General features: G+C 39.7%; 1 protein-coding gene across 1 annotated transcript; it reads right to left on the bottom strand.

Annotated features, from left to right (window-relative positions):
- Nucleotides 1–1,462: 1,462 nt before the first annotated feature.
- CALM1 (calmodulin 1) lies at nucleotides 1,463–10,218 on the bottom strand. Its single transcript, XM_018082303.3, has 5 exons — nucleotides 9,920–10,218; nucleotides 8,808–8,951; nucleotides 6,693–6,799; nucleotides 5,084–5,219; nucleotides 1,463–4,853 (listed from the first exon to the last, which is right to left on the bottom strand). Exons 2-5 carry the CDS (start codon nucleotides 8,875–8,877, stop codon nucleotides 4,825–4,827), a joined length of 342 nt encoding a protein of 113 aa, XP_017937792.1. The 5' UTR covers nucleotides 8,878–8,951; nucleotides 9,920–10,218; the 3' UTR covers nucleotides 1,463–4,824.
- Between the last annotated feature and the right edge of the window lie 1,769 nt (nucleotides 10,219–11,987).

Below are 11,987 nucleotides of genomic sequence, written 5' to 3'. Positions count from 1 at the left end.
TTGGGGTCACTGGTGGCAATGCTGGGAGACCTGCTCCTCAACTTTGTTTCTGTAGCATTGCTATATGGTGCTGGTGTCACTCAGCATCTCAGACTCCACAGGGACGTGGGAGAAATTTAACCCCCTGCTGCAATACACTCTTTTTTGTATCAAATGTTTTGTTTTGTTTCTCCTGGAGTTCAGTAGTTTGGTGCCTGGAAGGGCTGTGCTGTAAAGCATGCTCTGCTCCTGTTTACAGTCACTAGTAGGATGGAGAGCAATACACTCATTTACTGCTAGGTAACAGCTGTGCTTAATCATCCATGGGACTGTAAGACGTCCTCTTAGTGTCTACCTAATTAGCAGCTCTGCCATTTATTGGAATATTTGGCCACTTCAGTTTGAAAACTGATTTATTACTATCAAAGAAATTATCAACTCTTTCAAACATCCTCTGGATGCTTCCCTAGGATACTCACTGATAGGGGTTCCTAGAATGTATAAAATCTGTTAAGTACTTGAGCCTTCATACAAATTTTCTATAGCAAACAACACCAAGAATCTTTGGAACTCCAGTTCTTCACACAATTCATCATCTAATTCATTAGTTCAAAATCTTGTATTTGGATTTAAAAAAAAACACCCATCATCATTATTTTGGAATTGCAATCCTGTTACGTAAAAATCCCCACACAACTTTATATGTGTTTGTCTTACTGATTTTAAAGGTTCACCTGCTCGATTTGCAAGTATCCTATTTGGTCTCCTAAATGTCAGTCAGGAAAAACATGGCATCAGCCTTCACTGGTTCTCTTCACTTGACAGATATATGTCTGTGTGTCAAAAGAACATGCTGTGGTTCTGCCACAGTCCTATCTGTCCCATTTAACTTAGTCATTAAATTGAAAAAAAAAATACTAAAACAAAAAACCAAAACCAAACCCAAACAAACAGAAACCACCCCCCCCCGCCCCCCAAAAAACCACAAACCAAAAGAAACCACCACTAAAGGAAAAACCCCAAACCCTCATTGGATTGCAGTAAGACAAGTGTGCTAGTTTCATGGTAGGGGAAAAGCAAGCTGTATTAACTCTGACATTTCTAAACCCCAAGACTGTGGTTTTAGCTTAGGATGGATCCTGGGAACAAGGATCTGCTTTCACACACGTGCTGCAAGGGACCAAGATACATTCAGACCCCACTCTGCACTTGCCTGGACAGGGTGCAGGGGCTGGCAGCCTCAGCAATGTGCACTGCCCACAGATCACACACCCACACGTGCATTTAATGCATCAATAAATTTCTTGAACAGTTTTTTATGTCTGTGTGACAAATGACTGGGGGGGGTAAGAATTTTCTACATCAGTAACCCTCCCCACCCCTTGCTCCAGCCCACTCCACCAAACAGATGCCCCGTACCTGGAGACGTTTCAATGCCTAAATTATTAATAAAATAAGCATGATAATGAATAATCTATGTTAAGCATTTTCTTACCCTTTATTTTTTCATTATGATCAGAAGAGGAATATGATTAACAGCAGTTTAAACTTTAGCAGTACAATTTCAGTATTAAATATAAAACTACACTGCAAGTTGATGTGTTTTAAAAATGGTTATGTATACTCTAACCTTAAATTTATGTATCAAATACAAGTAACTCAATTGTTTCTTGCCTTGACAATTAACATATCTAACAGGTTTCAACAAGCCAGACATCCATCTTTTCCATTTAAAAAAAATAAGCAAGCACACCAACTCTTATTCATAGCAAGGGAGTGTAAAGATTCAACACTTTCCTGAGTGTTGTGCAAAGAATAACAGGTTCAAGAAAGTCAGTTAGATAAATGTAATGATAAACCTAAAGCTAAGCTGGAGGACCTTTTGATTAACTTCATATTTCATATATTACTTGCATCAGTTGAGAGCAACATGAGTTACAGAACTTCCATGAAAACAAGCCACTTACAAGCAGGTGTTTAAGCTTGATCAGTTTATTAAAAGGATTATATGACACGGTTGCCTGCAATAGCAGGGGACTGGATCTGATGACCCAGGAAGTTCTTTCCAGTCCCATGTTTCTAAGCCATGCACCAAGTGTATCCAGCCCACACTTTCACATTTGGAAAAAGCCAAAGCCACACACACACGCTCACAGGAAAAAAAAGTAAAAAAGAAAATAAAAAAGACCTCGATGACACCATTTCATTTTCTAGATATTCACTATGCAGAAGGGAACAGAGCTAAAGTCCTGTACAGAGGATACATTTACTCGAGGTTGATGTGGTACTGAAGTCAGTTAATAATTAGATACCTCCAGGCAGATTCAGTTACAGGGCATACCAACACTGCACACTGCCAGACAATTTCTAATCAAGCCAAGAACCTCTTGCAGGATGAGGTCTGTTTGCTAGCAAGCACAGGGCACACTGAATAAGCTAAAAGCAGCTGTTCTTAAATGAACTACCCTACCAACCGTGAGAGAATGACAGATAGATGGTAAGAAGCATTTACCTACTAGACAAGATCTCTGCACACTCAGGCAGAAGTAATTAGTTCAGAGCTGCAACCATTGCTCCTACCTTGCCTGTCTCTTGAGTATGTTCTCTTTAAAAGCTGGTCTACAGAATCAGTGCAGCCATTCTCAAGCACTACTGAAGTAGCAGTTTGCAGCTGCTATGCAAGACTCCACTTTCAAATGGTAGTCAGACATTCCCATCATGTGGCCAGTTTGCTAAGACAGCAGCCACAGCAATCAGCCTTTGCAACAAATGATATCTAAACAATTGCCTGCATTCAGCCCATCTAACCTTTAGGCACTTTGTTAAGGTGTCTGGGTCCCTAGTCACCCAGGTCTCCCCCCACCCCCCAGGAAAAGAATAAAAATATCAGTGAAGGCAGATAGTCTCAATTGCCTTCTGGAGGTGTCTCTCGACCCCTCACTGAGCAAAGCTGTATTTCAAGCAACCAAATTCTTAACACAGGCACCTCAGTTAGACAGGATGAATGGAGACTTGCATCTCTTCCAAGAGATAGTATCAATACTCTCCAAAACCAAAGGCAATTAAGCAATTAAGGTTTGCAACTCTAGTTACATTTGGAAACAAACTTACAGTCAAGTGATTATGCAGTAATCCCTCCCTCCCAAGCATAAAAGCCTTCCACATGGAGGCTCTGCTGCTAAAAAAAAAAGAAAAGAAAAAAAAGAGAAAAAGCATTCTTCTTTCAGACAAAGAAGACTGCACACGGCTGCTTTGCCACTCATTCATGGGTAAGCTGAAGGATCAGAGAACACTTATTCAGAGAACTGGAATGACTAAGCACTGCTAGTGCATGCAAAGCAGAAGTAACAAGATCGTTTTTAAATTAACCCTAGTCCTCTTCTCCACCCCACAAAATTCATGCAAGTGTTTGAGAAGATAAGTCAAGACATAATAGCCCCAGTTTCCAAAAAGGCTTAGTTTGGTTTTTTTAGTACATACTGTAAAATGTCCTTTTGTTTTCTTTCTGTGGGTAGATAAATGCATTTTTGGCATGTTTGAGAATCATAGATATCTATGAAGTCCATGCTGTTTAAATTCTCCAACTAGTTTCTATAACCTGTCAAAAAGAATAAGCAACCTATACATGTTTCCCCAGTATTGACATGCATGCTCAGAGCTCTCCACTGTAGTGAAATGAGGTGTTACTTCTGTGCTGATAGTTGACGAGTCAGCATTACACGACTTTGAGACCAACTAAATTAACATTGTCGTAATATGAAAGGCAAGCACAAGTTCATTTATTTATAGCAAAGGTCTTGGGTTACAGGAGGTCAGTTCTTGCCATCTTGAAAAGATAGGGGATAACTTATTGCATACATGTGCATTATAATTTAGCAGCAAGTCATTCATAGAAACACTTCCCTCCTACTGCTTTTTTGGTTTATTATCTCAATTATATATATATATTTTAACTTTACAAAGCATTTAACACCACCTTTAAGTTAATGGTCTTTTATTGGAAAAAAAAGACTAGCATTTACAACTTGGAATGGACATAAATTGTAATATCTTGAACAGCAATGTTGATAGTTGTGCTGAAGTCCACAGGCTACTCCGCCAGCTCCAAGTCATGGTACAGAAGGTTTTAAAAACATGAGAGTCCAAAGATGCTCCCTTGGTGAAGGTTTCTTTTAAAAATTTTGTGAACGGTAACAGCCTGACACCCGTTTCACTATAGTGCAATGCAGACAATGTTAAACCAGTATTTTAACACAGACATGCCATCCATAGTTAAGATCATCGTATTTTTGGAGCACACTGCTACGTACAGGAGAACCATTCAACCTTTAGGGCATTTTCTTTAAGTTTTGCATCCTTCAACCATTTTGCTGCATACCATCCTGAGGTATAAACCAATTTTAAAGTAAACCAGCTATGACAATTTACACTACAAATTGAACTAGAATCCACTATTGAACAAAAGAGTGGATCCTTTAGGTTGTTTTTTTCCTTTTAATACACATGTCTGACTGTGCTCAATTGTCAAGCTGCATGCATGAAAAACTGGCCAGCCCAAACAGTGTAATAGTCATTAGCAAATGGAACTTTTGAGTTCACTAAGTGCTTCCTTTTTTTTTTATTTTCAAGGTAGTACAATTATTTATATTGTAAAACTGATGTTTAACTTCATCTTTTGGGGACAGGACCACCAACCATTACATGCAGTTTGTGGACAGAAGGTAATTTGACATTCAGTTTTGCTATACAGAAACAGAATGAATAAATGAACATTTTTTTTGCAAGAGGTAAGTAAAAGATTCAATTTGATTCTTCTAGAGGAAAAAAGGTGTAAAGGAGGTCTCTTCACTTTGCAGTCATCATCTGTACGAATTCTGAAAAGATAAAAAAGTCACTGTGATTTAGTGTCTCTAGAGTACTTCAACTCAAAAATGTCTTAAATACAATTGGCATAAAAAAGCACCTTTCACTGCATCCAAGGTTTTGTCCACAAAAGTGGACAAGCAAATAAACCAGTGTCTCAAGTATTAAAAATTAATGCCTTATACAACAGGCCTTCCTCAGTCTGAGTAATGGTTTTGAGTCAAGACAAGCATCTTTTTACCTTCATAGTTGACTTGCCCATCCCCATCAATGTCTGCTTCTCTGATCATTTCGTCTACTTCTTCGTCTGTTAGCTTTTCTCCTAAGTTTGTCATAACATGACGTAGTTCTGCTGCACTGATATAGCCATTGCCATCCTATGAGAGAAGAGTTGCACAAGACCATGAACGACAATCCCGACATTGATTAACTCGGAAACTACATCTAAGTTTCCAGAAACTGCTTCTGAATTAGCCTCATGGCACCTGGGACAGATGTACAGACCTGGCACACTGTACATACTGCAGTATGTACAAGTCCCACTGCCTTATGAGGCATGCATGACACCATATCCTTCTATACAATTACTGTGCTGTAATAACAACTACATGCCTGACTTGTCCTTGTGATAAGGTATTTTTAATGCTCTTAAAGAGCTTTCATAAATAAACACAGAAACAAAAAGAAACAAAGTTTTTGTTTAGTCTCTGCTGCCTAAGCAAGGCCAAAGAGAGACCCATTTCGCCACCAGGAATAAAGTCAGCTTTCTCTTCTGTGTTAGCCACCTGCACTCTGGTTGTAGAGATAGTGTTATGTCAGGCTTCTTGGATAAGATAATATAGAATGAAATCAAAGAAAGTATTTAAACTTTATTCATAAGGAGTTGTGCAAAGTTTTGTGGGGAAAATAAAAAAGGGGGAATGACACTTTTAAGCTAGTGTCCCCATTAGCAATACCTAAACCTAATCTCATCCTCAGTCACTTCAGAAATCCCATATACTGGAAGAATACATTATCTGAGAGCAGGACATGGCCATCACCAGCAGATAACCTACCTCAGTGGCTTTAAACACTAATCTAGTCTGCAGAAAGAACCCCACAGGGTAGATGAAGTACTAATCAAGTAACTTCTAGCACATTTTCAGCTAAGTACTAGAAACTAACACTTTTTTCTATAAAAAGTAGTAGTAAGGCCTTCTTCCACACATGTGTGCATCAGCTTCGCAGCTGCACCAGCCCCACTACTCAACACAATTCTCTTATAACATGTCATATCCAAACAATCCAAAGGGGGAACCCTTGTTCTGGAAAACTGACATATGCTCAAGTACCCTTAAACAAGGTGGAGGAAGCTGACCTCTATAAGTTTTTATGAAAGCAACTTCAAAGTTCACATGTTGAAAACAAAACATGCAACACTTCATGTCCCTCTAAATACTGATGATATCATCTTGACTTTAAAAGCTTCCATAAAATAGTAAAAAACCTTGTGCATCCATGCAAATGTTTCCCCACTCCACCCCCCAAAGTCCAAAGGTACAGAAAAATCCTCCACCCGCACCCCTCAAAAAAACCCCCAACATTCCCCAAGCATTAAATTCCACTCTGTTCCTAAGGAAAAGCCAAAAAGTTTTCCTCATAGATGAGCCTTAAGCTTAGATTTGTTGTGTAAAGCAGGCAGAACCAGCCTGAACAGTCCTAGTTCTATTTTCAGAACAGTCCCTACTCTGTTTCTAATTCCTCTGCTTCTAACTAGAGGACTTCTTCTCCTCCTAGATAAGAAGAGAGAAAACACTGAGGAAAATATAAACATTATTGCTTCTAAAGAGTAGTTGTACTTTTATTAATACCTTGTCAAAGACTCGGAATGCCTCACGGATTTCTTCCTCGCTGTCTGTGTCCTTCATTTTTCTGGCCATCATGGTTAAAAATTCAGGGAAGTCGATAGTGCCATTGCCTTAATAAAAAGAAACTTCCAGAAATTAAACTTCCATGCTGTTCTCTATTATAAAAAAAAATCTGGCATTTTACTTAGCCAAGATTGACAGATCCTCTGTTAACTATACTTATAGAAGAACTGGTTCTTCTCTCTAAATTGCTACCACTGCCTTTTTTTGTATTACAGTGTGCAGTAGCCACAGCAGCCACTGTTTCAGCACAATGAAATCAACTGTTGCCTTCTCTCCAGGTCAAGCCATACCATTTGCCACCCAGGCTGCAAGTAAAATGTCAGTCTGATGCTCCAGTCTTAAAAGATAAGACTCATCTTTACTTCAAATCACTCCCACAGAAATGAATCTTTTCATTTCTTTAGAATCTCTCAATTGCTATGGAATACTCCAGAAGGAAATGTATAATAAAGCTGGCACTACAAATCCAGGTTATCTAAAATTTTGGAGAACTACACTTCACTAAACTGCACACAAATAGTTGTTTCTTTCTAAAAATCAACTGCCTTATCAACCCAAACTGTATACCACAAAAGCAATGCACCATTTTAAGGGGGCAACAAGGATCTGTAAATTCCAATGACAAGAGAAAAGTTGCCACTATTCGTTATTACCAATAATCTTAGCTGTAGGTGCTCTTATAGGTATTTGACTGCAAAACTGAAAATCCTTGTTTAACATCCAGGCCTCACCCCTAAGATTTTTAAGCTTTGAATGAAAAGTAACAATGTAAATTTCAAGCTGCTCAAAGCTAGGAGAAAATCAGTATGGTGAAAAAACTAGATTTGCATAGTGAGGATTAAGCTTTAAATGCCAAAAAGGCACATTAAATAGTTCACAAAACTGAATTAAATACTGTGCAACTAAGAGCTACCCACTGCTTGAAAGAAGTATTCAAACTCATAGTGTAAACACAGCAAGGCAGCTAAATAAATGCAGTTTAAGAAAACTCTCACATCCTAAGGATTCCAGCCTGAGACATACAGTTATTTATTATCATGGTCAGCTTTATGTACCAGTTGAATATGAGTACATCTCATACTCAGCTTTGAAAAATCCTCAAAGAACACGTAGAATAACAGCAAAGCATTCTGCCCTAAACCAAATTTAAACAGATGAGCAGGCATACTTATCTGAAGTCCTCAGTCTCCTTTTGTTTTAAATCTACCAGAATAGCCTTGTGCTCTGCAGCCTAGAGAAGTCACTATACACATCCTCTATGTACCACTGCAAACCCTGAAGTTTTTCATTATTTGCAAAGACTTATCAATTAAGGACAATTTGCACTTTTAAGAAAGTAGTTTAAATAACATATCCTGATACTCAGATAATTTATACTCTTGCCAATACACTTTCACTCTTCTTTTACAAAGATGTTAAAGAAAAATCACTGTCACAACCAACATGAGACCAAAGGCTTGACATCAGTTGAAAAGTACTTTTCCTTTTTATAACAGTTAGCCCACGTGGAGTTTCAGAAACAAAATGTTTGTAGTGACCCTTTCTGGCATGCATTTAAAATAATTTTGTTAGTCTTGATGTGGGAAGGGTTTTCTTCCCCTATACCCCCATCTATTAGGGGGTCTAATACATTACAGAGACTATATAGTCTCTTCCTGTTGTGCTAAACTTCCAAGAATTGAAAACACTATTCCATTCCTACCAGTCTTACCACAAATATTGGTAAAGTTATCAAGAGCAACATGGGCTGAAAAAAACGTACAGAAAAGATGGATGGAAAGACAGGTTAACATCAGGTCAGGGCAAGCCAGATAGCAATAGGAAGCCTGTGACCCATAAAATATTAAAGACAAATAGCATAACTTTGCCCATCCCCCCCTTTTTGCAGTCCCACTAATGCTGCTAGCATCTTTGACTACCTTCTGAGTTTAGATTCTATCAAGCATTTTGGAACTGCTTTAAGGGGTCAACGTCACAGTCTTCCCTATGCAGTCTAAGCCCAGGTGTGGAGGTCATATATATTTAAGATGATCACAGCACCTTTCCAACACTTACCATCAGCATCTACCTCATTGATCATATCCTGCAATTCTGCTTCTGTTGGATTTTGACCCAATGACCTCATGACAGTCCCCAGTTCTTTTGTTGTGATAGTACCATCACCATCTTTGTCAAATAGGGAAAAGGCTTCCTTGAATTCTAGAGGCAGAAACAGTCCCAGTGTTTAGTAACATCACGAGCATGAGAAAAATCACATATGAAAAACACACTCCACTGACAAGATCTGGTAAAATTCTAAGAAATATTTTCTCATTTTATCTAACTGTTCATGTATTGAGAGAATGAACACACTCAAATACCAATAAAAAAATTACTTATAGTACCAACACAATTTGCACAGTATATTCAAACTTATTTCATGTGGCTATTATCTGCATTACAACTCCATAACGCATTTCCATGCATCTGCATCTTGCCTGAGGCACAGTTGCTCCATAAACAGCAGCTGTTTGCAGTAAGTGAAAGGACCCACCAGGTTCCCTTTATCATTAACAGACTTATAGGAACAAAAGTGTTGTCATTTACCACCTATTTTTAAGGCAGCAGACAACAGGAATTAGTGTCAGCCAGAAGTGGGTGACTGGTCTACAAAAGGTCAAATAACACTCCTTCTCCCTAACTAGTCTGAATTACAGGTAGTCTATTAAAAGTTTCATTTAAAAGACACTGGCTTATAATAATGTGCAATAAACACATATGAGATTTATTTGTTGCCATTTCACTTCTAGTTTATCTTCACTTCATTAAAGAGTACCTAGGTCTGCTTTGACTCCAAGTAGTGCATTTGAGTCTAGCAATTATTTCTGTTTGCAGGAAATCTAGAAGTACTTGGCTCAAGTTTGAAAGTCTAAAAAAAAAAAAAATCATTATCTGTAGTCCAAGGAACAAGCACTCTAAATGAAGAGGCAATGAACCAGTAATATTCCAGAACATTTTTGTTTGTTTTTCTAGTTTGGTTTCAAGTGAGTGCTTTTCAGAACAGTGTTAGTAACAGACGTAAAATTGTCAAAAATGTTTTTTTCCATTATGTTTGAGATAATTTATTTTCTTTTAGTCACAAGAGTTAGCAAAAAAAAAAAAAAAAAAATTCTCATCAAAACACTTACCAGCAATCTGTTCTTCAGTCAGTTGATCAGCCTACACGAAGAATAGAACATTTTAGAATACTGTTCATCTCTAGCTGTGTCAAGCCACTTCCTTTAAATTTCAGCAGTGATTTATCATTATCTTCACAAGCCACTTGCAAACCCTGGAATTCTGCCTCTGCAAGGAGACTCCACTCACCTACACCATGCAGCTGTTTCCAAATGCATATAAGCTAACTTCTTTCAGACCTGCATATGAAGCAGCAGCCATGCCATCCTGCAACTCAGTGAATCCAATTTGGTCCAGTGAAGGACACAGGCAAGCTCCTTGCAATTGGTCAGAGAGGCATGAAATCCTTAATGACATGTGTTTGGGGTTTGGCATCACAGTCACTCCCGGCAGTACAGTGCCCCAGCAGTGCGTGGGGGGATCTGCACACGCGTGGGCTGACAGGCCGCCCACCGCTCCAGCCCTGCCCGCCCTCCCCGCCTCACCGCAGCAACCACCGACCCTGGTGAGCTCCACAGAAAGGGCTCTGCTGGAATATTAGGAGGAACTACAACTCAGTATTACGCAGATTTTTGCCACCTCTGACAAAGAAAATGACAGTTTTCATGCATCATATTTTTCCCCCTCAGCCAAACAGTTTAAGGTGCTTCATCGTGATATACGGGTTGTTTTATACATAATTTTAGGTGGTAAGTTTTCAAATACCTGCTTATGACCTTCTGTACATCAAGAGGCCACTGCGGCATCCAGAGGTATACAGCCCTGCGGGCAATCAAACAGGCTTTCCAGAGCTTAACTGTGCTAGTCACATCCTTCCAGAAGCCTCTCCCTTATCTATGGATAGAGTATCACAAAAAGCTCCACTGTTTGGACTCAAAGGAGCTAACCAGTTCTTTATGGAAAAATATGCCTTTTTCTAGTAATTAAGAAAGGGGGGAAAAGGGGGGTTTTACACACCTAATCACAGATATTGGAGAATACAAGGCACTAACTCCTCTTAAACTCATTTTATTGGACTTCTTACCAACAGAACAGAGAATTTTGTCCATCAGAGAAAGCAGGCACCTTTATTGTCAAAAAATACTATTATTTAAGTATAAAAGCACTTAACTGCAGTAAAGAGCAACAAATCCAACAGAGAATTAATCAGCTACACAATCTGCTAAGCTCACGCACAGGAGAATAGGGCAGGGTTGAAAATCTGCTCTCTATGTAAAGGGAAACACACAGATTTCACCTGTACTTAGATGTTGCAGGGTGGGGTGGTGGTGTTTGTTTGGTTTTATGTCTGTATGTAACGACTAAAGAATTCCCTATATGCACAGTGTGTTGAGTGAGGGAGGAAAGGGTAGAAACAGTACCAGCTAAAGACAGAGTTCAAATTTAATAAATCTTCTTTAATAACAGCAGAAGGCTTGTGTTCAAAATCCAGTTCGACTTCCTGCACTCTTTGCGATTTTCCAGAAAATGCGAGGTTTTACTTAAAGATTATCTAAGGAATTTACATAACAGACTCAGTGCCCTGCAGAACAGGAAACAGAGCCACACCTCGGCAAAAAAACCTCCAGCCCACAGCACCAGCTCACTGCCCCATTAGTCGGAGCTCGTTGAACGTTTCTAAAAATCGCATTTCAAATTTAAAAAACAAACACAGAAAAAAACCCAAACAAAACCCCTCAAAACCTTCGCACACCCGGCGATGCCCGAGGCACGCAACCCGACTCTACACCGCCAAGGGTTCACCTTCCCGAGCAACAGGCACGGCCACTGCCGCTCGCCCCAGCTACAAGACAAAGGTACCCAGGGCTGGAGCCATCACCCCACCCAGCCAAGTCATCAGATCCTGTCCTGGTGATGTCAGCCTTCTCCTACGGGAAGGGGAGATGCAGAGACAGAGCCGAGGAACACCCAGATTGCTAAAAAGCGATTAGAGGTCAGCCTGCAACTGTATCGCCGCTCTCATCGGAAGCGAAAAGTCACCGGGAAAACCCCAGCCCTTCCTCTAGCTCTCTCCTGCGAGGAGCGCGGGCTGGCCCCGCAGCGCCCGGAGGATGCTTTGCGCTGCGTTCCGGCGGCACC

Source organism: Manacus vitellinus, unplaced genomic scaffold (genome assembly GCF_001715985.3).
Source record: "Manacus vitellinus isolate BGI_N305 unplaced genomic scaffold, ASM171598v3 scaffold_6_pilon, whole genome shotgun sequence".
NCBI classification, from domain to species: Eukaryota; Metazoa; Chordata; class Aves; order Passeriformes; family Pipridae; genus Manacus; species Manacus vitellinus.
Note: the sequence above shows the minus strand (reverse complement) of the source record. Positions and strands in the feature narration are given on the sequence as shown.